At 47.9% G+C, this 26715-nt stretch overlaps 2 protein-coding genes across 3 annotated transcripts; both read right to left on the bottom strand.

Annotated features, from left to right (window-relative positions):
* Positions 1–2435: 2435 nt before the first annotated feature.
* On the bottom strand, positions 2436–14308 carry LOC119372013 (protein NLRC3). Of its 2 annotated transcripts, none has more exons than XM_037642443.2 (2): positions 14017–14308; positions 2436–4321 (listed from the first exon to the last, which is right to left on the bottom strand). In XM_037642443.2, the coding sequence occupies exon 2, from the start codon at positions 4003–4005 to the stop codon at positions 2638–2640; it is 1368 nt and encodes a 455-aa protein (XP_037498371.1). In that variant the 5' UTR covers positions 4006–4321; positions 14017–14308; the 3' UTR covers positions 2436–2637. The 2 variants fall into 2 exon arrangements, with proteins under 2 accessions (XP_037498371.1, XP_037498372.1); XM_037642444.2 differs by having other exon boundaries at positions 14030–14308.
* A 9644-nt stretch (positions 14309–23952) lies between these two features.
* Positions 23953–25507, bottom strand: LOC119372012 (uncharacterized). Its single transcript, XM_037642442.2, has one exon. The coding sequence runs from the start codon at positions 25491–25493 to the stop codon at positions 23958–23960; it is 1536 nt and encodes a 511-aa protein (XP_037498370.1). The 5' UTR covers positions 25494–25507; the 3' UTR covers positions 23953–23957.
* Positions 25508–26715: the final 1208 nt, after the last annotated feature.

Below are 26715 nucleotides of genomic sequence, written 5' to 3'. Positions count from 1 at the left end.
ACCAAGGGTAACAGCGCCAGCGAAATGCACATTTTCACGGAATGCCAGGATCTCTATTTGTGGCTCTATTTCGGAGGTAAAGCAAAAGGTAGCGCTGGCCTTACATCGCCAGTAAAGTTACGGTATAGGCTCCCAAAGGGAGCCATAATCAGCAAAAGCGAGTCGCTGTAGACAGGGGCGTAGGCAGAAATTTTTTTCGGGGGGGGGGAGGGGGTCGGCATCACCTTGATTTGAAGTGGGGGCCGGGCAGGCAGATGTGGTCGAGTGTCAGGTTGTGCTCTGTGTGCCATGGCAAGAAAAAATTTCGGGGGGGGGGGGGGCACGGGCCCGGTGTGCACCCCCCCCCCTGGCTACGCCACTGCTGTAGATGGCTCCTGCACAGTAACTCTAATCGAAAGTGAGAGGCTACGGGAGCTCCCACTCCAGCAGTTTATTTTGTAAACCTCGATTTTCGGCTAAATATGAACAAAGCCTGTCAGAATAGATTGCAGTAGCGACATTGTGTTATACTATTGCCAGTATACCATCATACTAATATAATTACCAGTAGTAGTACGTTATACTATTGCCGGTAGTATTGCCAGCAAGTGCCAGTGAACTATTCTCGTTCCTTCTTCTTTTGTCTTATTAGCAACGCATATGGAGTGTTCTTATGGTGTATAAGAACACTCCATAAACACATGGTCTTGGACATTAACGCCAAGGGGTGAGCACTGCACTGAGTCAAATACTGCATCATTCTGCATCATGCACTGCGGTGTCATCAAACCTTGCAAAAAAGTTATGTAACGTCTTTGAAAGACAATTTGTTGCTCTAAATTCAGGAGCACATTATGGTTAAAGCAGCGCAAACAACACGGACGAAGAAGGACACAAAACGAGCGCGCCTTCTTCGTCCGTGTCTGCGCTGCTTTAACCATAATGGAACCTTACCAACTAGCCCAGTTGTCGACCTTGTAACAAGAGCCCACCACTGCCATTGCTGAAATATGATAGCAGGAATCCGAAAGTTCGAGGGGTGGGGGATTCCTTGAAATGCGGTGTCAACTGAAGGCCGAGGTTCGCAGGGCTTTTTGTAGGGCTTTTTGTAGGGCTTATCGAATGGGAGGTTCATTGTTTTCTCGCTGCACAAAGTAAAACACATGATCTAAAAAAAACATATGCACCAATTATTGGAAACAAGATAGATAATGTGTATTAAAATATAAACAAGGGTGATCACAACTTCACTCATGGACGTCCAATTAAGTGCACCCTACTACTCTAAAAATTCGTACCGCAAGTATTTGCAAATTTTCTCACACTGATTCGTCCAGTCGCATGTAAAAGCGTACTACGTAAAACAAAGTCCTGTCCACTAGATCATGCAAATAAAGCAAAACACTAGCACAACACAGGAACATACAGAGAAACGCGGTAGCGTACACATGAGCATACACATGGGCGTACACGGTAGCATACACAGGAGCACATTAGATTACATTGTGGCCTATACATTCCACATGCGCACTCGACGAAAGCAGCGCGTGTGTCGTTTAAAACAATTGTATCCAATTCCGTAGATCGGAGTCGGGCAGAGGCATAGCGCAGAGGCGACGATATCGCATATGTACTTACGCACGTAAGCCCGGCCATGCCCTGCAGGCCGATAAGCGAGATACAGCAGAACGTATTTCTTCTAACGGTGCCTCTATTGTTGTCTTGTTCACTAAGCTTTTGCACACTTTCTACCAGACCAGCCCTCTAATCGAGGTTCTTCAGTGCACCATGTCTCGGTCGGTATGGGTTTTCTTCGCGACTAAACAATCTGTCACCCCGCATTTAAATGTCACGATAATTACTGTTGTGTGGTCTGAGGCACGGCATTAAATATAACCTTAACAGACTAGTACCACTGCAGAGGAAAGCTGCGAGGCGTATTGCTGGCATTAACTATAGATCATACACTATCGATTTACTTTTTTAAGTGTAATATTATTGATATTACCATTACGCTGAAGCAACGGCCATCTTATTACATTACATTTTCAGCACAAGAAGTGACTAAGCTTCTGAAATTTATTGCTTTCATCAATATACACTACGTTATAGTCACTTCACTATTATCACTACACTATAGTACAAAATTATGCGTGCTAGATGAACTGAAATGTGGACAATTACTCGAACCAGAATAATTATGGCAATCAAATTTTGCACGTCCTCCTACCGGCTATGTTAAGTACATATGAACAATGCGAAAATTATTTCCCCATACACCTGAAAACGTTGAGCGATATTTTGAGACGCCCAGTAAGTGGGCCTCCTGTTCTATGCAAACTGTTCCCGAGGGATATCCGAAGTATTTCTCGTATTGAAACTCGTAGTTTGCGAGTTTTGATTGTTGCAGTACAATTTTCATGTGCTGAAAAATTTGAAACTACATATGTTAATGCTCATTCTTTCAATTGTTGTTTATTTGAGAGCAGTCTCGTATACATACGCATCATATTAATTCCTTCAATTGTAGACTGACTTTTGCTGCTCTGCCACCCATTAACCAACAGTCGCACCTCAGACGCACTCTGGTTACACCACTGTAGATTTTAGTGATTGGTCCTTTCTCGTATTTTGTTTTGGGAAAAGTAAAGTCAGCATTCAATCCGCGGCTTTCTCGTCTTTGACGTCACCAGATCCCAAACTCGCGCACTCCGCAGCCTTGTTCCTCTTCAAAAGCTCTTCCATCTCGGTGATTCCATCGGAGTCATCGGGGTCCCAGGAAACCATGAGGCCCGTCAGGGTGTAGTTCTTCCTTAGACCCTGCAGAATGGTCTCCACCTGTTCGGGCAAGATTCCCCAGTACTCGCAGACGGCAACGTCCTTCAGCGTGCTGTTCACAGCCAGCAACTCTGATAGGGACTTTACTATATCGGTACTTAGCAGCTCGGCGTACATCGTGAACGTCGTAACAGAGCTGTTCTCTTTCAAGGCTTCGAGAATGGCGACGAGTTGATGCTCTTTGCCCTGCTTCACATGCATGAGGTTGCAGATTTCTCGAAGCGTTGTCGTACGCTTCACTACGGACGCAATGCCGTCCGCCAGTGCGTCGAAGCTGTCCTCGCTGGGATAAAAGTGGAGCGTGCGAAGGGTCTTGTCCGCGGCCACTGCGTCGAAGAAATCCCGAAGAACTCCTTCTTCGACAGTGGAGGTGACGCTGACGGATAGGTCCGTATAACACGCTTCCTTGCGCAGAAGTGCGGTGAGCTCCGGCAGGAGCTCCTGGGGCCACAGTATCTTCAGCCTCTTGAAGACGCCCGCGCAAAGTTCCTGCTCTAACAAGGACGACAACTTGTCCTTTGGTGCGGGACACACGTCGAAGAGGTCCACCACCTCTAGCGTCGAGTTGGACGTCAGCATCCTCGCGAAACCGAGCAACGTGTCGGAAGACAACTCCATAGAGGACAGGGTGAACTTCTTGAGGGTGTCGTTTGCCGCCAGCGCTTCGATGAGAGCCGCGGCGCCTTCGTCACCACCGCAGGAGTTCCAGAGGCTCATTTCCCTCAACGACTTGTTGTGACGGATGTAATCTGCAATGTCCTTCGCGAATCCGCTCCCTGGGTTGTCGCAGCGCAGGTCTAAGGAATGCAGGCTTCCAAACACCCCGGAGTCGCTGATGCCCAAGTCCTTGCCTTCGCAGTCGATGAGAAGAAAGAGGACTTCTTTCAGCGAGGGGCATTCCTCGAGGTTTTGGAAGGCAACCCTGAAAGCGGCCAGCGAGATTTGCCACAGAGTCAGCTGTCTCACAGGTGGTCCCGTTCTCAGCATTCGCCGGAGCACGGCAGCGTCCTTCTCAGAAAGGTTGTCGGTGAACGTGAGCTCGGCACCTCGTTGCGTACTTCCACTGTTCAAGCCCGCAGGGTCTTTGTTCGGGTCGTCGTGGCGTATGTGCTGCTCAAGCCCTTTCCTGAAAAGGTCCATAACTTCGGTATCCTGGGCTTCAGCTTCATTCGTGACTCCGTCCGCCATGTTAGAAACCTTGATTCAGAGCTTTTATTTTGTACTTCGGCGGTGAGGATTGTGAAGTGTGTGCGCCAATTAAGGCAGCGAGAGAATGCTGAAGGAACGTTTGAAGGAACTGCGGTTATGAGTTAGAAATTTTTAGCCTGAAGTCGTCGTGGATACGTTTTTCCATAAACCTCGGCTTGGTGAGATGTCCTTATCTGGAACCGATGTTGCCTTGCGTCAGCAATTCGATGAATAATTTGTTGTCGACTCTACAGTAGGGGAACATACACGTCACGACGGAGCGTCACTAGTGTATACGTTGGCGGCTCGGTGACACCTAGAAATGAAAAAAAAAAAGGAAAGTATTATTAGAATGAGCAGTGCTCTCAACGAAATATGTTGTGGCGTAAAGGAACACAATACCAGGTAATAGAACAGAGTCTGCCAGATCTGACATCCGAAACGTCGCAAGGTATCGTTATGATTCTTATGTACAACGTACCCTAAGTTGCGCGCGTATCGCAAGTTACGGTACATATCTTGAAAGCCAACTGCAGCGAACAATGCACTTGTTTTTTTCTCAAAAAAGTAATCATACCGTCATCGAAACTACACAGGGGGCTCAGTGCAAAATTTTGTGCTCGTAATAGGAACAAGGTTGCGTCAGAATCAAAGCGCGAAAATCCATGTTTAACTCGTCGAAAGTGTAAAATATGCAGCCACTAATGTTTCCGAGATACGTTGAGTTGCTTAATTGTTCAGTGGTTCACGGGCACAGTGTGTCCTTCATGCAGTTGCACTTTTGAGACGTCTTCACGAACCTGGAAAAAGAAGCAAGTCGGATTGGTTTATTGTACTGGTGCGCTAGCCAGCAAGCAGGGTGTAAGTGGACAAGTTTTCAATCGTTCAAATTAAATTATATTCTGAGGTTTTGCGCGCCGATACTCCGACACAATTATGAGGCACGCCGTAATGGGAGACTAAGGGTTGATTTTGACTACCTGGGGTTCTTTACGGACCCTTAATCTAACTACACGGGTGTTCCTACATTTCGCCCCGCATTGGAATGCGGTCATCGTGGCCTGGAATCGAGCCCGCGTGCCCGAGATTAGCGGCACAACGCCTTATTTGCTAAGCATCCACGACGTTGCTTAGCAAATAAGGTGTTTTTATCAATCTTCAGCCAAATTAATTGCCGACGCCGCGGTGTTATGTCTTACGGGTCCGTGTTGGCAGTTGGGATGGCTGTTATTTTATTACCCTTGTGGCATTTTGTTTCTAATGGGACGAGCGACGAGTGAGATTATTGTTTATCTTCCAAGCACTTCCGGTCTAGCACTTACTTCCGGTTTCCCGAATATTCAAGACAAAGTTTTGTAAAAAATAAAACTGGTACGAAGTCGATGGTCCTGGTTCTTCAAGATGAAAGTTATGTTGGATATATATATATATATATATATATATATATATATATATATATATATATATATATATATATATATATATATATATATATATATATATATATTAAATAGGGGTGTTGTACGTAAGAAAGGGTCAGACGTTGCTTTGCGAAAGGCTCTTTATCAGGCAGGTCTGGCTACCGGCGAGCGCGTGCGCGAGCGACAACAACGGCCACCGATCGTCGTCGTCGTCTTCCGTAACAGCGTAGCGTCTGTCATTCATATTCAGTACAATTATTCCCCGCGAAATAAGGAGCCATCCTGGCGACCTAGGGACCAGTAAACACGGGAGGGTCGTAGCACTGCTTGATTCTAGACACGTGGACAATTTCCTGGCCACGGCGACGATGGTCAGGAGATGGTTCCATGGGCTCGATGAGGTAGTTCACCGGTGATGTTTTTTGGAGTATACGATATGGGCCGTGGTACTTGGGGACCAACTTGGTGGAAAGGCCAGGAGTAGCAGAAGGGACACGCAGCCAGACGAGCGAGCCTGGATCGTAGGATGGAGCGTCAGTGGATGCGTCGTGGTGGTGCTTCTGGCGCCCTTGGTCTTGTGTTGTGAATGACCGTGCCAGTTGGCGGCATTCTTCAGCGTATGTAGCGGCTTGGGATAGAGTCGTGGACTCGGAGGCGTCAGGTCTGTACAAAAGCATGGTGTCCATAGTGCAGGAAGGTTCGCGTCCGTAAAGGAGAAAAAAAGGGGAGAACCAGTAGTGCTTTGAATGGCGGTGTTATAGGCGAACGTAATAAACGGTAGTACTCGGTCCCAATTTGAGTGGTCTGACGAGATGTACATAGACAGCATGTCACCAAGGGTGCGGTTGAAGCGTTCTGTCATTCCATTGGTTTGGGGATGATAGGCGCTTGTGGTACGGTGGACGACGCGGCACTCACGCAGCAATGCTGTGATGACGTCGGAGAGGAACACGCGGCCACGATCACTTAGCAACTCTCGAGGTGCTCCATGACGAAGGACGAGATTGTGCAGAATGAAACTGGCAACGTCTTTTGCTGTAGATGAAGGAAGAGGTGAAGTTTCGGCGTACCGCGTGAGGTGGTCGACGGCAACGATGATCCAACGGTTACCGTCTGCAGTGCTCGGAAGGGGACCGTAGATGTCGATGCCGACGCGGTCGAACGGCCGGGAGGGGCATGGCAAAGGTAATAAGGGCCCGCCGGCGTGTTGAGGAGGAGTCTTACGTCTCTGGCATGTGGAACAAGCCCGAACGTACCGTTGAATAAAACGGTACATACCACGCCAGTAATATCGGAGCCTGATCCGAGAATACGTCTTGAGAAAACCTGCGTGGCCACATTGGGGGTCATCATGGAATGTGGAACAAATTTCGGACCGCAGGTGACGTGGAATGACGAGTAGCCACTGACGGCCACCGGGTGTGTAGTTTCGTCGGTAAAGCACGTCATCGCGAGTGGTGAAGTGCTCGACTTGACGACGCAACGTGCGAGTAGAGGGAGGAGCGGTCCGACCAGCCAGTATGTCCAGAATGGATGCAAGCCACGGGTCCTTGCGCTGCTCAGATGGCATGTCGGTGATGGTGAGGGCTGTGGTATCACAGAGAGGACTTGTGCAGCAGGCAGGGTCAGAAGAAAGGGGCGAACGGGAGAGGGCGTCGGCGTCCGAATGTTTGCGGCCGGAGCGATACACCACGCGGATATCGTACTCTTGTAGGCGTAACGCCCATCGGGCGAGGCGACCACTTGGATCCTTTAGTGACGACAACCAGCAAAGGGCGTGGTGGTCAGTCACGATGTCAAAAGGGCGTCCATACACGTAAGGCCGAAATTTCTCTATCGCCCAAATAATAGCCAGGCACTCCTTTTCGGTGACAGAATAGTTGCTTTCGGCTTTACTTAGAGTTCGGCTTGCGTAGGCAACGACGTACTCTGGAAAGCCGTCTTTCCGCTGCGCAAGAACAGCGCCCAGCCCGACACCGCTAGCGTCTGTGTGGATCTCCGTGGGTGCAGATGGGTCATAGTGTCGCAGAATTGGCGGCGACGTAAGGAGGCGGCGCAGTTCGTTGAAAGCATCGTCACAAGGGGGAGACCATGCCGAAAGATCACTAGAGCCGGCGAGGAGCTTGGTCAAAGGAGCGATGATGGTCGCGAAATTGCGAACGAAGCGCCGGAAATAAGAACAAAGACCAATGAAGCTTCGGAGCTGTTTCATGGTAGTCGGTTTGGGAAACGCTGAAACGGCTGTAAGTTTGGCTGGGTCAGGGAGAATGCCGTCCTTCGAAACCACGTGGCCTAGGATCGTAAGCTTTCGAGCGGCGAAGTGGCACTTCTTCAAGTTCAGTTGCAGTCCAGCGGCGGAGAGGCAAGCGAGAACTTGCTCGAGGCGGGTTAAATGGGTCGAAAAATCGGTTGAAAAGACGACAATGTCGTCTAAGTAACAAAGGCAAATATTCCACTTGAGGCCTCGAAGGATCGTGTCCATCATTCGCTCGAATGTAGCTGGCGCGTTGCACAGGTCAAAGGGCATGACTGTGAAATCATAGAGCCCGTCGGTCGTGACGAAAGGTGTTTTTTTCGCGACCGGCCTCCGCCATGCGTATCGGCCAGTATCCAGAGCGCAGATTTAAGGAAGAGAAGAATTCTGCTCCCTGTAGGCAGTCTAAGGCATCGTCAATGCGCGGCAGAGGATAGACATCCTTGCGGGTGATTCGGTTGAGACGCCGGTAATCCACGCAGAATCTGATGGATCCGTCCTTCTTCTTCACCAGCACAACTGGAGAGGCCCAGGGACTGCTGGATGGTTGGACTATGCCACGTTTGAGCATGTCATCGACCTGGTCACTGATGACACGGCGTTCGGCAGTTGACACACGGTATGGACGCTGCCGCAATGGTGCCTGTTGACCGGTATCAATACGGTGAACAACAGCTGACGCTCGACCTAAGGAAGGCTGGCCGTGGTCGAAGGAGGCTCGAAAACGCTGGAGGAGCTTGACCAGCTGTTCCTGCTGTCCAGGCGTGAGGTGGGAGTCGATAGATTTGCGGAACACGTCCATAGGAACTTCGGTGTCAGTTGCAGGTGTAATGGCACAAGTCGGTAGTGATGGCTTGTCTGGAAGCATTGGGTCTTCGAAAATGCAATCCAAGGTCTCAAGGGTCCCCAGACACTCGCCACGTAGTAGGATATACGGGCAAGCAGAGACGTTGCACGCGTAAAGTGCCGCGGAACCGTTGGAAAAATCGATGATGGCAAATGGGAGGAGGAAAGTTCGGTGGCGCGCACTAGTTATAGATGGTTGAAACAGTAGGGTCGAGTTAGTGGCAGCAGGGCAAAACACAGGCACTAGAACGGCGGACAAAGGCGCGATGTGGACGTCGGCTGCGGCGAATACTTTAGGCGCACTGCGGTCGTCGAGGTCAGGGCACGGAGTCGTCAATGTCAGTTCAGCACGAGCGCAGTCGACGAGGGCCTGATGGTTAGAAAGGAAATCCCAGCCTAGTATGACGTCGTAGGATGAGCGGGGAAGAACGACAAACTTGACGGCATACCAAACATCTTGAATAACAACGCGAGCTGTGCACTGAGCCGTCGGTGCAATGTAATGCGAGGTCGCCGTACGCAGGGCAAGATTGGTAAGCGGCGTTGTGACTTTTCTCAAATTGCGACACAGTTTTTCACTAATTACAGAAACGACAGCGCCTGTGTCGACAAGTGCACGTACGGCGACACCTTCTACTTCTATATCGATTTCGTTGGGCGGATAAAGAGGAGGTCTTGAAGAGTTCGACGACAACGCAGTTCTTGCCTCCGGAACTGCGGCTGTCAGTTTTCCTCTCGTGCGGGGCTAGGGCGGCGATGCATCGGGGAAACGGATCGGCGACGGGGCGGTGATGACCGGCGGGGGTCGAAAGGGCGTCGTGGGGAAAACGAGTCGGCGAGAGGAGAAGGAGGTCGTTGGGGACACGGAGCAGCTTGATTTGTGGAATTCCCACCGTCCTGAGACTGGAGGTTGCGACGGCGACAGTAGCGTGCTATATGCCCCACAAAACCGCACGCAAAACATATGGGCCGATTGTCGAAGGTACGCCATGGGCTAACAGCAGAAGGTCCGGTGGTCGATGTAGGAAGGGGTACCATGCGTGTGGGCGGCGTCGGAGTGTAGAAGGACCCGGTGTCCCGGTAGGTGCCAGAAACAGTTGGGGCCGGTGGTCTGGAAACGATGGCAGCGTACGTCAGCGGTGTGGTGACAGGCGGCGATGGCGGTAGTGCCTGCGCTACTTGTGTCTGAATGACCTGGCGCAGACGTGGGTCTAATGGTGTCACTGGCTCAGGTGTTCGGGCGACAAGGGAAAGTTGACGCGCAACTTCCTCACGGATAAACTGCTTTATATGTGGCAGTAAAATGGTATGATCAGCGGTGACGTCGTTGACAAGGGCGGAAACCTCGGCTGTATCATCGGCTGCACGTCGCGTCGAGATGCGCTGCTTTCGCAACTCGTCGTACGACTGACAGAGTTGGACCACGTCGGCGACAGTCTGAGGATTTCGAGCAACGAGCATCTGGAACGTATCGTCGTCGACGCCTTTCATGATGTGCTTGATTTTGTCGAGTTCGGGGAGAGATGGGTCGACGCGCTTGCAAAGAGACAAGACATCTTCGATGTAGCTTGTAAAGGTCTCGTCCCTGCGCTGGACTCGACTACGCAGACGCTGTTCCGCGCGAAGCCGGCGCACGGCGGGACGACCGAAGACCGCGGCGATGGTTGCCTTAAACGTCGACCAGGTGGTGATTTCACCTTCATGGTTTTTAAACCAGAGGCTAGCCACATCAGCGAGGTAAAAGCGCACGTTCGTGAGCTTGTCGCAGTCGTCCCATTTGTTGGAAGCGCTTACTATTTCGTACTCGACGAGCCAATCCTCCACGTCGTGCTCGTCGTCGCCGCGAAATACGGGTGGGTCGCGTTGCCGAGGCACACCAGTACAGAAGACTGTCGTGGTTGCGGTAGCTTGCGAAGGGCCGGGAGCAGTCATGGTGAAAGGCGATGGTAGCGTCCGATTGCGAAGTTCCAGGTTGACGGGAACCCCGGCTCCTCCACCACTTAAAATAGGGGTGTTGTACGTCAAGAAAGGGTCAGACGTTGCTTTGCGAAAGGCTCTTTATCAGGCAGGTCTGGCTACCGGCGAGCGCGTGCGCGAGCGACAACAACGGCCACCGATCGTCGTCGTTGTCTTCCGTAACAGCGTAGCGTCTGTCATTCATATTCAGTACAATATATATATATATATATATATATATATATATATATATATATATATATATATATATATATATATATATATATATATATATATATATATATATGATATAGCAGCGTACGTTAACTTAATATAAGGGCCAATTGAATGCCGTGATAATTAATGAAGTTTAATTGAGTGAGCAGGCGGTTTTCTTGTGAGCGGCAGGGTTTGTTGCAGCACCCGGCGGAGCGGATCTCGAGCCCGCGCTTCTTTTTCTGCTGCCTCTGAGATCCGTTTCGTCATAGCGACGAGACACAGTTAAGCCACGGAATACACCAGGGTTCACGAACGCCGACGTGTGAGTGCCACCACCGCACACCTACGCCAAGGATTAAAGTCGCCTCCTCGAGACTTTTTTATTCCTCCTACAAGAATACATGGCCACGAAAACCTTCGCAGTGCTTCGGAATGACTAACATGGAGGATTCATAGAGGCGTCAACAAATTTTAGGGCGGTTTCGGCGCTTCGACGAGGTGAGGTAAGCGTCAGAGTTAATCGTCATTTAGACTAAGCTTTAACTAAGTGTAGCTAACCGAGTCTAAATGTTACACAAAAATATTAACGAGTCGCTGCTGCTTGTGTGAGATAGAGCTTTTTTCTTTTCTTTTTTTTAAGTAACTGACTTCGAGTGTGAATTTGGGCGTGAGATGCACTGCGGCGTTGACGGTGCCCCGCTCACTCATGTACGGCGGATATACAAAAGAAAGACCTACTGGTCATATTTTGTGTCGTAAATTTAAAATAAATCATGTTCGAAGTCACTGAAACAGTCTTCGAAGATCACAAAAGGTGCCGAAAGCTGGTTTTATGGGTATGCCCGTGATGCCACAGTGTTTTCAAGCTAATTGAAGACGCTTTTTTTTTAAAGAGAACAACGAAAAAAAGAAAGGAAATCTGATAATAAATAAAATTGAGATAACTGAAAAATGACAGTTATCGTTTCTATTCCTCCTCGGTTTTCGAGCAATGGAGCGAGAGTCTGTCCCTCGTTGGCAGGCTCTCAATGATAAAAAATAAACGAATGATTTCTCGTGAAATAAAACACGAAGTATGTCACATATTTTTTTTTTGGAAACGTAAACCGGTAGCTCGGACGGTTTCGCTGTTTGTAAACAAACAGGCATGCGCCGAACGGCCTGCCCAAGAAAACTTCCGGTGCGCCACTTCCGGTAATACTTTTTCAACGGTCCCAGCGGCGTATTCCTGGTGTGTTTGAGTTTGTTGCTCTATTATTTCTGGCGCATTCCTGCAGATGTGCTTGGAGCGATGTCTAGGGAGTATATGAAGGGGCTCGACAACGTCGCACGGGGGAGGTACAAGTAGAGAGGTGCAGTGGAGAGAAGAGCTGCCTGATACACTGGATAGGGAAGTCGTGCAATTCAGCTTTTCTACTGGAGCTAGAAACCTGCTGTCTCCTATCACAGCCGCTTACATATTTATGTAGTTTGATCGAGGCACACAAGGTCACGATAAAGTTATTATTGCGCTTGTGTCACACCGGGCACTTTTGATAGAGGTCCGCGCCGATCGGAATCGATCGTGATCCATAGTGTTCGGTGCACTGAGAAAATATGAAACGTACTCATTATGTGATGATGTCAGGTGAGGCTGAGTCACGCGAACTACTATCGTTTACTCACGAGCACGGTATTCATCTATTAAGCTTTCAAGTTAACCCGCCTACATCTGCAGTCCACGCTCCAACCGAAAGATAAATTAGCTAGAGTGCAATGATGTCCATTGGCGGCAACACGACAGTCGATGAGTCATTTGCTGGCACCAATGAGAACCCACTCGCAGGCGTCGCTCTCATAAAAATCATATGCAACGGCGTCACTGCAATTGGCAACTAAACGTGGGCAGCGCGACGTGCACTGTGTGGCGATTCATGTTGAGCACGGCTGCTTTGGTGTCTCGAATGTTGCTTCGAACATTACACATCACTGATGAGGCTCCAACTAGAAGAAACACCTTTACGATGGATTTTCGTTGTTAGCCAGCTTTCACATTTTGCTATCCACATCAGGCGTCAGTGCAGCTATTTGTCATGGGTGGCAGACGACGGCGTCCGACGTGTTCCTTTAAATTGGGGGCGTTCGACTAACGTGTGAGCACTGTCTGAGTATGCATTGAACTTTACTTGCCTCTGATGAAGTGGGCAGAACAAATCTACGCGCTCTTTGTGGGAATTCAGTTTTTGTCGCCTGATCGCTGCAATCCAGGCGCTCTTTCTGCTTTCATCTGTCGGGAAACAGAACGTTTTGACTTGCGATAGCAAATTAGTTGTGGACCGCAGAATGCATCCTGGCGCTACACATGAGTGCCCGACTTGACAGCGCATCATCGGAATAATTTTATTCGCAGAAAACATGGAAACACAAGCAGCCACAGCCTGCAACGCAGGTTAAAACCACGCTAAAATAAGGTAAGCAGGAAGTTTTCTAGGGAGCGTTTCCGGTGAACGCACAAGATTGCCAGAGAACGGTAAGCGCTCGCGAAAATACACGCGCTCACAAATACGTAACGCCACCGACGCATATGCGTATTTTACCTAGATACACGCTTGCAAGTTGTGCGATAAAATAATTTAAACCTTGGCGGGCACAGTCTGAGCGGCAAATCTAGACACAGGAACCTGTGCCTCGTCACCGCGTTGTGGGTCATGGCCGCAATAAAACTCCTCCGTGCCTTTGCTGCCGCACATCAATGAAGGTGATTTAATTATGTCGTAATAGAATAGGCGTATAAGCGTGTGAAGCATGGTGCTGTGGACAAAAGGAGCTTTTTTCTTCCTCCATGCATGGCGCCATCTAAAATATAGTGTTGCATGCATAGAAATTTGATGGTTGCATGCATGTTGCACAGCACAGAGACTCCCTTTCCGGCTCGGATTTCTAATGCAGCGCCGCTGTCGACAGGGAGTCGAAGCTCGAGCGAAACCATCCCTGTCACGTGGCTATCGTTCGCTACTATGCGTCTTCTCACATCTATAGTGTTGCAGAATAGTTGCGCAACGCGCAACTGTCAAGCGACAGAATAGCTACACGCGGTGGGAGTTCCCAACATTTTGTACAACGAGACAAGTGGGAGGAGAACTTAATCTGTTAATAGTATCAACAATATCGAGGTTTTTGGCGAGCGCCGACTCGCCACTGGAGCGCGAGAACTGCGAGAAGCCGAGGTTACATACGAGCAGACGACACGACTGAAAGATGCAACGTGCGTCAACGTCAATGAAGACAGCGCCTCGGTGAAGAAAAGCTGGGGAAGTGAACGTGCGTGGTACTTACCAAAACTACGTACCACGGTTGCGAACGTATATCTTCAGACTCGCTGCGTTGTCCACCTGTAGTAAGAACGGCATTCGCAGTAAACGACTCCGGCACGTTCTCCTTCGCCGGCTTCGAGTGTGCTATCAACTCGTTGTCAGCGAAACGCCGATTATTTTGCACTCGGCCGGAAACTCGGGAATCGATAAGATAGTTGCCTCAAAATACGAATTGTTTCCTGGCGCACGCTACGGAGAGTACTCCCGATAAAGTGTTTATAGCTTGACGCATAGGTTTGACATGGGAGGTGCCTGCGCCGTCACGCGCCGTGGAAACTGGTGTTGCGAATGTTTAGTGGGGATAGCGTTCGACTCAACGCGCCTGTTTAGTTTGCCTCCTCAGCGAGCCGCTACGCGCAAGGGAGCGCTGGTGTAGCTTACGTAATTGTTCGATTTACCAGTCGCGAAACTCCGTTCCGCAATCCGGACCCAATACAGATGACTCTTCGGAGGTTAACGAACCCGTGCGCCACCTGGGAGTAACGGCAGAAAGTACAACGCATCGCTGCAGTTTCGTTGTCACTGAGCGAGTGACCGCGGAAAAAAAAGAAGAAGAAGAATTTAAAAAGTTCTGTTACCGGAGTATCATCTGCAAAAACGAGCTGCTAACACTGCTCGCTTCATCAAGATTTCTGTCTTATGCCACGTAGATACATTGGAAAGTGCCACTTCTTAGTTTGTTCCTCCAACAATAGGTGGTGCCACAATCTGCAAAACTCGGTGATGTTTACCACTGCCGCGTACGAATTCTAATGGGAGTCTCGCAACTCGTATGATTGAAGAGTGCAAGGTGATCAAACGGAGATCTTCCCGTCGTGCCAGGTGTGAACGTCTTGCAGCGTCGTGCTCACAACGATAACTACTCACATTGATGCCATTGACAAGGTTTCAGACTAACTCGTTCATTCTTGTGCTGTACATTAAATCACGTGGTGCTCACATGCCAACACATCACGTGACATGTCATAGTGGGGGAACTCGGGAGCAATTAGGGGTGTACCCCGGACGAGCGGTTTCCGCTTGACGGTGGCGTCCTTTGAGGTATAGTCACACGGCCGGTCGATAAACAAAAGAAAAAGAAAAAAAAACGAAAAGGTGCGGTCCACTGCGTGCCCAGAAAACAGCGGGATCTGCCTAGCTGTGATTGCCACTGTGGCACCACAAGAAGGGTCGCGCTAGAGTTACTGCAGTAACTCTAGCGCGACCCTTCTTGTGGTGCTATCTACCTTTAGGTAACTACCATATACATGTATATGGTAGTTGCTTAAATGTAGCATATACAGTAACTCTAGGTCACGCCAAAGTGATTTAAAGAACGCACGAGTATCTCTGTGTTGCGGGTTTTCTTGAGGAGCCTCGAACTCTTGGCAAATATTTTTGGGATCACGTCATGAACACTCCTTTGGATGCAGTATCTTCTTCGGAAACAACGATGTCTTATTTTATCACAAGGACTTTTAACGCCATTCAGTGTCAGACAGAAATTTGTGGTACCCGATGTTGACATATCCTTTATTGTCGTTCAAAGACACCATGAAACGCAGCGGCTCCCCTCCTCGGTATGCCCATATATGACGGGATACAACGTCTCGCGCACGCAACAACCCTGTTTTTTTTTTCTGTCTCTTTTTTGTTCTAGATGCGCGTGGCTCTGCGTCTACAAGCGCCAACGCGGACGGAACCGTTAACACAGCGTTCACGCTTGTGCCCGTGTGTTTCAGCGCGACGCAACAGGTCGAGGCCCCCTTCCCCCCTTTTATTTTTTTGGGGCGAAGCACATCTTAGGGTCTCGGCTTGTCGGCGTGTCATGACGTCGTCACGGTCCATCATAAACGGGTATGCGCCACAAAAATTGGGTAAATCCCACTACTCGCCACCGGTCCACTAAAAGTGGAGAAGACTGGAGAAGGCAACAGTTATCCCAACAAATAGCTGGCGACATATCAGGATTTAATTGTATTAATTAACAGAAATTTGTTAAATTCCGTCTCAAAATTGATTTCTATTGTAAAGCATACTTTGCAGCATGTTACGGTGTGTAACACGAATACAACTTACGGCAAAATCGCTGCTAATGGGCAATGAGAGGCAGAAGATGAAGAAGCGCCTTAGGGTAAGCTGTATTCCGACGCAGTTTCCCGACGACGTTAGTGGAGCTGAAACACCCTTCCCTACATGCCCAGTTTCAGGCTTGGCACCACCAGTGCCTCATCAAAGGAATCTCTCACAAAGCAATGGGGCGAATTACCTCGGCCAGGCCCTTCTTCTTCTTCTGTCGCCCATTGCCCATTAGCAGCGATTTTGCTGTGGCAAAACTCCGGCGCACACTGCATGCTTCGCCTATCCCCAGGATACTCAGGTTTCACGTTGGTGGACCTGAAACACCCTTCCCTATATGCTGCGCCCCTGCCCATTTTTCTTTCATCGAGCAACCGTGATAGCGAAAACCACAACTAGCGCCGTTCATAAATTTAAATCCATTCAGCCTAGGAGCCTGGAAATAACTAACAACTGAAAGGTAATCGCATCTGGTACGTCATGATGAATAATAGCAAAGGAACACCACACCACTAGATGCACGTCTTTATTGAACGATCCAACTGTAACCCTACAGTACATCGCTTTCACTGGAAGCTTACACGGTGACACTGTAGGCAAATAAATCCTACCACCACGCCGAGAGCAATGAAGTCGTATTATTTCACAGCGGACGGAGAACAGGTCTAAGTATATATCAGGCCTATTTATTTAACGTCAAATTTTGTAAGCAGATAGAAAGAGCATTACATGTTCGCATAATAAATTTTATAAATGAGAGATGATGCTTAGCCCACGTCAAATCGGCTTCAGACAGAGTTGTTTTCGTTATGGGAAGAGCGTATTACCCCGAGTGTCGTATACAACGGGCGCGGCGTCAAGGACAGCATGGAGCTTCAGTTACACTAGACATAACAAAAACATACCATAGTGTTGAACACGGGGTACTAGTCAGACGGATGAGAGGACTCAACTTCCCGAAATATTTACTAATCACGCAATTTTTAAGCAATAGGAAACTTTACTGCTTTCAGAGTACTTTATTATCGGGCACTTATAAACACGCAAAAGGAACTCCTCAAAGGCCAGCGCTGTCGCCTGAATTGTTTAATATTTTGCTAAGCTTCATTCAATGTCACGAGAATGTGCATACGTACGTATACGCAGATGACATAGCATTCTTTTCATCGGCTATTCACGCTCTCAATCAAAGCCTGCAAATATATTTATCTGCACTATAGAAATAGAAGTCTGCCTTAATTCCATTCATCTCTCTATAAACGTGAAACAAGTGCCCATTGCTAGTGTTCCCTTTGAAAGACCCGGTACATATATCTCTTTCGTACAAGTTTGACATCATCCCACAAGTACAGATATGTCATATATTTGGGAGTGATATATGACAGCTCTCTCTTATGGCGAAATCAAACAGGGTATATTACAGCAAAGGGTGTTCGGGCATATTACGGAGAATAAGAAACAAGAGACTAGGGATGCGTGGAGCCACATTATTATCAATGTAGCGCATACATGCATGTATGTACGACCGTTGCTAAAATGGGGGGGGGGGGGGGGGGGGTTGAGGTTATACTCTCGGGCATCTGCCTATAAACTTCGTCCACTTGATCGTCTTGAGAAGGACGCACTGAGAATGTGCTTAGGGCTGCCTAAATTTGTACCGAATAATGTTATGTGTCTGGAAGCAAGAATCCATTATCTTATTAAGAAGATTCACAATACTGGCTCTACAAACATAATGAGGCGTAGTCAAACAGTTTTTACTACGCAACCTGTTTTTTATGTGCTTTTTAAAGTTTACAGTCACCTAGATTCGACACATCTCACGTCAAGTTTGTGTAATCTCTTCTCGACCCACTGAAAGTTCAAATCGGGGCGGTGATTCCTATCTACAATGAGAGACATTGCCTCTTAATACAGTTTGATGATATTTTCCCTAATGATGCCAAACATCAGCCGAGCCGAATGTTAAGCGCTACTCTACAGGACTGCCTGTTAGGAATACAAGCAAATGCCGTCACTGAGACGGACGCATCGCGGGAAGAAGAAAAGTGTGGCATCCGTATATACTGCCCTATTCTCGAAGGGTCATTTTCTCTCCGCATTCTAGATTTTGCACACATCTTTATCGTTTAGTTTTAGCGACAGTAATGACCCTTCGTAAATTCACCATGTCAACAAGTTCTGTAGTGCTAATAAGAGACTCTTTATCATTAATTGTGCACTGCGCTCACGGCTTACGGTGCTCGGCTGCTCAATCGAAGCTCGCGGGTTTGATCCCGGCCGCGGCAGTCGCATTTCGGTGGAGGCGTAATGACAGAGGACCGCGTTCTGTGCGGTGTCAGTGCACGTTAAGAAAGCGCAAACCGTCGAAATTACGGTAGCAATCCACTGGGACTTGCCTCATAATCACATCGTGGTATTTGCACGTAAACCGCAGATATTATATCACTGCACTAACGGCATCTTCTGATTCGGAAGTTTTCCAGTGCTCAAATCACTATAGCACCTGAACACTTAGCATATATGTTCGCTTAGTATGGGTACCTGAGCATAGAGGCCTATCGATAATTGAATCGGCTGATGCACTGGCAAAAGCGTCAATCGACGGACCAGCTACTGATTTTCTCCAGGGCCTAAATCAGATTTTGTCGTAGCGGCTACATTTCGGAGGTAAATACTAGAATTCTCTGCACCATCTGTAAGAAATTCCCAGGATCTTAAACCTGTTCACTTCCTGAAAAAGTAAATTATGTAGAAGTCATGAAGTGGCAATTACTATAGGATACAGTGTCGTATAACATCATTAAATTTTTATTTTTACAGAGCTGGTCTGGCACCCTTCACACTTTCTTCTTATTGTAGGGAAGATGAATCAACAGAACACTCTCTGATATCTCGTCGAAAATATAGCGCATTAAAGGAGTACTGACACGATTTTAAGACATCGCAAAAGGGACATTTTTCGTTTCCTTGGTATGCAGTGTCAACGCTCTCCACACACCGGAGTCGGAGAACGCGTATAAAATATTTTAATTTGACTTTGAAGTCTTCGTCGCCGAGCATCTGCAAGCCAGCCCCACTGCAATGGACATTATCCCGACGAGTCAACACTAAAGTCCCTAGATTTTTCCCTGCTTTGAAAAATCTAGGGACTTTAGTCAACACCATATAGAGTTTCCTATTGATACACTAGAACTCTGGCGCTAGTGTCTATGGGAGCTTCAACGAATGGCGCTTCAGCCAGCATGGGAATGATGGGTAGTAGACGGATTTGTCTAAACTTCGTTCTTTCGGCTTCGTTTGGCTCCACGTCGGCTGCATCCGCTTTGTCGCAAAACGAAGTTCAGCAAAAGTGAGCAGTTCCACTTCACCACTTTAACCTTTTGAGTCTCACCAATTCAAATGTGGTCACGAAGTTCATAGCGGTCCGTTCTTTTATCCGAAATGAACTCCAAAACACAGCAATAAACAGAGCCACATGTGCGTTCGAAGACGTAAGCAGGAAAATTAGGCAAATCCGTGTACTAGCCATCATTCCCATGGTGGCTGAACGATCGCAGCGCCAGAGTTCCCTCTAGGTAATTGTAGCAAACTGTATGGTCAACACAGTCCCCCCGAGTTTGCGAGCTCTGCGTCCAGCATCCAGCCCAAATCGCAGAAATCACTGCCAGGGTCACTGGACGACAATTCACTCACCGTTGTTTATGTGCACCACGAGCAGATGACAGATTTGCCGCTAGTACGTCGCGAGTTTCTGTGTCACCGTGACGTCACACTGCTGTAAAACGTCACTGAGAAGCCGCCCCATCGATATCGAAACCGAAAGTGTTTTTTTAAGGTAGCGGTAATTAAAATATATTCGATGCATTCCTATACGCCACAATACTCGTCTTAGGTTTCTCGACACCGGTATTTTTATTTAGAGCAACAATCCGAACATTTTTAAAGTTCGTGTCAGTACTCCTTTAAGAAAGCTGTCTATCGAAACACCGTTCCGAATAATTGGGCTAGGTCTAGGTCCTTCAAATTTGCTATCCATAGGTACACTGACCCTTGGGCACAGAGACGCGAAGGTATGCGCGGCCGCTCAATATCTTATAGCACAGCCAATGAGATTTACACTATAATCACGGAATCAAAAGTTCAGTCTCAACCAAAGTAGTCTCGATAGCATTGTTTGTATTCTTAAATGACTTATTATTCTCAATGAACCAATTCGACCCCTACTTTTTTTTTCAGCCAGACATTGATTCTAGTAAAAAATCACAGCATATCCACGGAGTGAATGATGATGAGTGGGCGAAGCTGCGGAGGTTCATCGGTAAACCGTGAATCTTCCGTGAATTCTGCCCAGTACATCATCACCGACGTGAGATCGGGCGCGTTTATACTAAAGGTTCGATGAGTTTTGACGACTTGCAGCTCACTTTAATTTTATTTGTACGCTGTGAATTTTCATTGTTTAGAAAACCATTGCTTTAGAAAACATCTGGCGTCTTTCGTTAAGCAGCTGGCGTGTTTTCGTTTTGCTTTAGAAACATCTGGCGTTCTTTCGTTTTGCTTTTAGAAAACATCTGTCGTCTTTCGTTGGTTTATTTCATCAATCAACGGCGTTTTGAACAAAATTTTTATTGTTTAATCACGCACAGGAGAAATCTCACCAGGCACTACCTTGGAGGTAAACAATGGCTGCTAATGGAAATGAGAGACAGAAGAAGTCGGCTTTTAGCGAACACTTACACTTCTACTTCTACTAACGTTTCCTACTGGAACATGCCAATTGCTGCTAATGGGGAATGAGAGACAAAAGAATTCGGCTTTTAGTTAACGCGCACGCTGCGAATTTTTTATTGTTCAACAACGCACAGGAAAAAATCCGGCAGATCCCACGTACCGTGGGAGTCGATGTTATGCGAAGCATGCGGCGGGTAGGTGACTGTGGCGTAACTTTTTTTTTACTGAGCGACACGTTACAAAATGACGCTAAAGATTTGTATAAATTTTAAACGCACACATATATATGTTGAAGAGCCGCATATGTGTTATATAACCAGTTGTTTACGGTTGGGTAACGCTGCCAATGGCATCGTGCGTATCGCCAACACCAGAAGCGGTAAGCTGATATGTAGTGCTCATACGTGTCCCGAGAACGCACGCACGTTCACGAACCCGTGTGCATGTGTGCAAGAAGTTCTTCACAGCTCTTGAACAAGGGCACCATCACCGTGATCAGTGAGCACCAGCAGCTGGTCATGACTTGTTATAGGATCCGGTCGTGATCGTGGTGACGAGGGGTCCATGTGTAGTGAAGTATGTGGTATAGTAGAGCTGTGGAATTCGTGGATGCCTCGGCCATTTCGTCGACAAATTGTCTGTCGACCGAGCCGGCGACATGTCGGAACCTGAACCCACCCTTCGCGTTGGTGAGCTATACGCCGTCGAGGCTGGTAGGCCAGGATAGTGCTACGTAGACCCACATCAGTGGATGGTGTTTGTCGTATTCGTAGACTACCTGGGCGTATGCGGCCTACGTAGCCTAGTCTACAAAGCGGCTGTCAATCAATCTGACATCATCCTCGGTCAGCATGAGGCCATCGCCCACCCTCGTAAGAAATCAAGAGGACACTGCGTCGTTCTGGTGGACGAAGTGCACTTTACGTTGTGGTGACGTCGATATCATATGTAACTTTCGTTAATGTATTCCTCCAGGGTCGAGCAATGCTTCAATATAGCTTGCTGAATCATCGGAATACTAACGTAATGTTTATTAGACTGCTATAAAAGCGGAGCCAAGACTGGAACTAGAGATGTTATTCTGATATGACGCCTGTATCGTAGGAGTACACATCGTACACTGTAAACCACTTTGCACCCTTAAGGCTGTTTCAAGCAAGCAAAACACCCTTTTGCCTAACAAAATTAGCAATAATTAGGGTGTAAGGGTGTTTTCCTTCCCCAAAATAACCTTTAAGGGGTAATGCTCTAACTAAACACCCTTTAGGGGGTAAGGGTGTTATGGGTTATCGAAACACCCATGGCCCGTACCACAGCGTGCCAGATGATAACTGGGACTCGCTAATTGAAATGTCGTTGGATCTTAGGCGAGTTTAGATTAAAAGCCATGTCTCTTTTAGGGATATCTACAAGCGTACCATAAATGTACGCCTATTCTCTTAATGTTTAATGTTCATTTATACGGAACAGGAATATCTCCACCGGCACTGAACGGCGGCTTAAGATACTATGGCTATATATACCAGATGGTCAGTGTAAGGCTGTGTAGCACGAGCGCTCCGTCCATGTGGTATTTTACAATACGCTCTGTTGTGTGTGCGGTTTGGCGCGTGCGTGCACCTTCTGTGCTGATGTCATCTGTAATTGCGTGTCCCCTGACTGGTAGACTTCTTTTTTTCACATTTTTCAGTGATAAGGGTGTTTAGGCTATTGAAAACACCCTATGGTATGGGTGTTTTGATACGTGAAAACACCCTTTTCCTAGGGTGTAAGGGTGTTAGTTATAGACACGGTAAAACCCCCTTAAGGGTGTAAAGTGGTTTACTGTGTAGGAGCATCATGTAGTGTTTATTTCTTTCTTGTAAAATTAGATAGCCAGCACCACAACCACAATTGACGTGGCACCGATATTAGGCCTGCGTAGGCTGTTTTTCCAAACCAGTTTATAGACCTGGCGTGGCTCAGTGGTAGAATACCCGATTGCCACGCAGAATGCTTGGGTTCGATTCCTGCTGGGATCCTAATTTTCAATCTCTCCATTCGGCAAGTCAACGCTGCCGATGTTGGTTTTTCTTAACGCCCTCGCATTTAAGTTACCAATGTCTGTTCTCGCCGTTCCTGGGTAGATATAAACTGTCAATCACCTGTGGCGCATATCCGTACACCGCGGCCCATGCTAAACGGGTATGTGCCGCAGGTGTCGAGTGGAAAGGGTTTGACGACGTACGCGACAGGATTTTAACGTTATTCATGTCATGACCAGGCAATCATATTCGTCAAATCCTCTTACCCTCCCATGCAAGTTTTGGTCTACACAAAGTTAAGGAGGCGATCATGAGAGCACCCAGACGTAGGCGGCTAGATAGATAGATAGATAGATAGATAGATACGTAGATAGAAACGCTCAAAGTGCCGGAGGTTCGCTAAGAAATGCTTCGCATTTAAAAATATTCTTGTTAGGAAATAGAAGAAATTATTTTCTATATATTAAATATTATCATTTTTATTACCCTATTCTTGGCCAATTCTCCGGGGTGGATGTAAGCCGTCGATCTCAGGACCTACATCTACATCTACATTTGCATGTCTAATGAAGAGCACACACCGCGGCGAAGACCATCAGACAGGGATATATGATATATATTTTTAATATTTTTTGTGCATTGTATCGTTACGAGAGTTGATACTGTTGCTCTGGGCGAGGCTATATTTCTTGGATCTGTATACTTTGCGCCACTCTAAAGGTCAAAGTGAATGTGAATGAGTATGCAAAAACGAACGCAACTCCCTACCACGAAGTAAGTCCGAAATCGACTGAACTGTACACAAGAATTCTCCGCAAAGCTGCAGGAAACCATTTATTTACTCAGTTTACACAGCCATTGAATATGAAGCACTGGGCCAGGCGAGCTAGAAAATTGGATTTGTAACTTTAACACACAAAAGATATTATATACTAACGCTTCTTTTCCATCATTACACTCGAAGAAGGTGAGGACAGGTGTTGTTCTAGAGGATTCTCTCAAATTCCGTTAAAGCGGGCTAGCCAAACGTAGCAGGAACATCGACGATGCTTTTACAAATACGACCCGCTTCACTGTGTAGTGACGTTCACACAGGCAAGCGAGCTAAGGCCGACTGTATTTCTTGCAACACCTCCTCTGGTGTCTTGCCGATAAGCTCCTGCACCCTCTCCACAAGGGCAGCGCTTGCCTGCACTTTCTTCAGAGCGTCCACGCCTTCCTCGTCGCTGACGTCAGCGCCCGAAGCAACAAACTCCGCAGCCCTGTCCTTGAGACGAACGTTCCTCTCCAAAAGCGCTTTCACTTCGCGCATCTGGGGGTGGCGGTCGGCGTGGAATCCAAAATCGAGAGTGATCAAAGTGTAGTTCGTTTTCAAAGCCCGCAGGATGTCCCTCACCTGGCGAGGCAAACCACCGGCGGAATATAGGATGCACACGTAAACGAGCGTTTTGTTCACAGCCAGCAACTCGGCAAGCGACTTCGCCACTTCACCGGTCAGCATTTCAGCGTCCATTGTGACCCTCGCAACGGAGCGGTTCTGCTTCAGAGCATCGAGAATGCTGACAATATGGGACCGATCCGCGGGCATGCAGTTGTAGATTTCGCGGAGTGTTGTCGTGTGCTTCAATACCGAAGTGATGCATTCCGCTAGTGCGTTGAGCTTGTGCTTGAACTGTAGGAAAGTCTCCTCGAGGGGGAAAAAGTGGAGCTCAAGGAGCGTCTTGTGGGCGGCCACGGCGTCGAGGAACTCCCGAAGGGTGCCTCTGTCGACGAAGAAGCTGACGCTGACGTGCAACTTGGGATAGCATGCTTTCTTGCGGATAAGCTCGGTTAGTTCAGGGAGCAGCTGCTCGGGCCACTCGATACGAATCCTCTTGAAGACACCGGCGTGACGTTCCTCGGCCAACAACGAGGACACTATGTCCTTTTCGACGGGAAAGGCGTCTCTGACGTCCACCAGCTCCAGCGACGAGTTGGACGCCAGCATCTCCGCGAAGCCGATTAAGGCGCCCGAAGATAATTGCGGCGCGTCATTTCTGAACAGGTCCTGGGTAAGCGACCCCATGTTGAACAGGGCGAGCTCCTTGAGAGTGTCGTTTACCTTCAGGGCTTCGATAATAGCCGCGACACCTTCGTCACCGCCACAGGAAAGGTGGAGCCACAGTTCCTCCAGGGACTTGTTCTGTCGAATGTAGCTGGCAACCTCTTTCGCGAATCCGCTCCCCACGTTGACGCAGGACAAGTCCAGCGAGCGCACGTGTCGAAATACTTCGCACCGATCGATGCCCAAATCCCGACCTTCGCAATCAACGCGACGAAAAATAATTTCTCTCAGCGATGGGCATTCCCCCAGGCCGCCGAAAGCAATCCTGAAGGCGCCGTGCGAGATTTTTGTTATATAAAGACTCCTCACCGGTGGCCCTGTGCTGAAAAGTCGTCGGAGCGCGGCAGCATCCTCATCGGATAGCTTCTCTTCGTATGCGAGATAGCTGCCATATTGCGTCAACGCAGTGGTCAGTCGAGCTCCGTCCCATTCTTTGTACATTACTTGCAGACCTTTACGGAAAAGCTCCTCAGTATCAGCATTCTGGAAGCCAAATTGAGCCATTACACTGTCGACCATGTTTCCATACACAATAAGGCTTTAAAAAATCCTTCGTACTTTCGCACGGTGTGCGTTCGGTCTAATTCAGGTAGCAAGAAAAGCGAAGTTTCTCGAATCTCTCAAGTTACTAACGATGTTCAGCAGAGTATTATCGGCCGTAAGTATGGCCGTGGTTAAGAATGTCCGCAAACCAGGGCTTCGTGAGTCTCCGCTCGAAGCAACCGACGAAAGGCAACCGTGGTGTTTGTATGCACGTGTTCAGGTAGCGTCCCGTGTTGAAGTGTCCACGGCGCCTAGAAGTGAAGAAGAAAGCGTTGAAATATTATCAGCATTGGTAGTTCAATGCTTGGAACTCATTGTGGCACATAGTAAACGTGACAAAAGGCAAGATGACCACGCAGCACCCGCATGGCGTACCAAACATGGCAATCTAAACGTCTCGCTCAGTTAGCTTTATTAAGGCGAAAGCCTTAGATGCCTTCTCAAAGGCGGAAATTGACCGTCGGCGTAGGCGGCGTCAACACGAGTGACGCAAAAAAGCTCATCACGTGGTAGCGTGACCATATGAAGTCATCATGACGCCATGGACCACCAAAATATGTGACGTAATAGTGACATCACATAACATGGCTTCACATTATGACGTCATCCAGGGGTGAGACGGCTGAAATCGATTTGGGAGCAGTTTTGGGAGCAGCGAAATTTCAATTTAGGAGCAGGAGAACCTTGTTTGGGAGCAGTTAGTGGCATTTATTATGTCGTTTTTGGAGCTTGAAAAAAAAAACAAATTTGTAGCAACTTGGAGGAAGAAACGCACATTTTAATCGGCTTAGAATACACATAACGTTCAAAGAGCCTTTGGAGAAAGCTTTTTTTTAACATATTATTGCCAGGTATAAACTACACTACCTTTTTACAAACTACGCAATTTATATAACCCGGGTAACAACATATGAAATAGATGAAAAAAGTTTTTTAACTAGGTTCACTTTAAATTTGAAAATAAAAAAAGAAAAAACATCACATTTTTCAAATAATAAAAAAATCTGATTGCACAAGAATTGTAGTCACATAGCAGTAGGTCTTTGAACGGTCAATGAAGGATTCTTACTAGCACGCGATTGCGGCGACGCCTTCACGTGTAACATCAGGAAAGAACAAAAGCGGTATGGCGGCCACCGATGAACGCAGGGGGGGGGGGGGGGTCACATATATTTACAACCACTCAGAGGCGATTACC

This window comes from Rhipicephalus sanguineus, chromosome 10 (genome assembly GCF_013339695.2).
Source record: "Rhipicephalus sanguineus isolate Rsan-2018 chromosome 10, BIME_Rsan_1.4, whole genome shotgun sequence".
NCBI lineage: Eukaryota > Metazoa > Arthropoda > Arachnida > Ixodida > Ixodidae > Rhipicephalus > Rhipicephalus sanguineus.
Note: the sequence above shows the minus strand (reverse complement) of the source record. Positions and strands in the feature narration are given on the sequence as shown.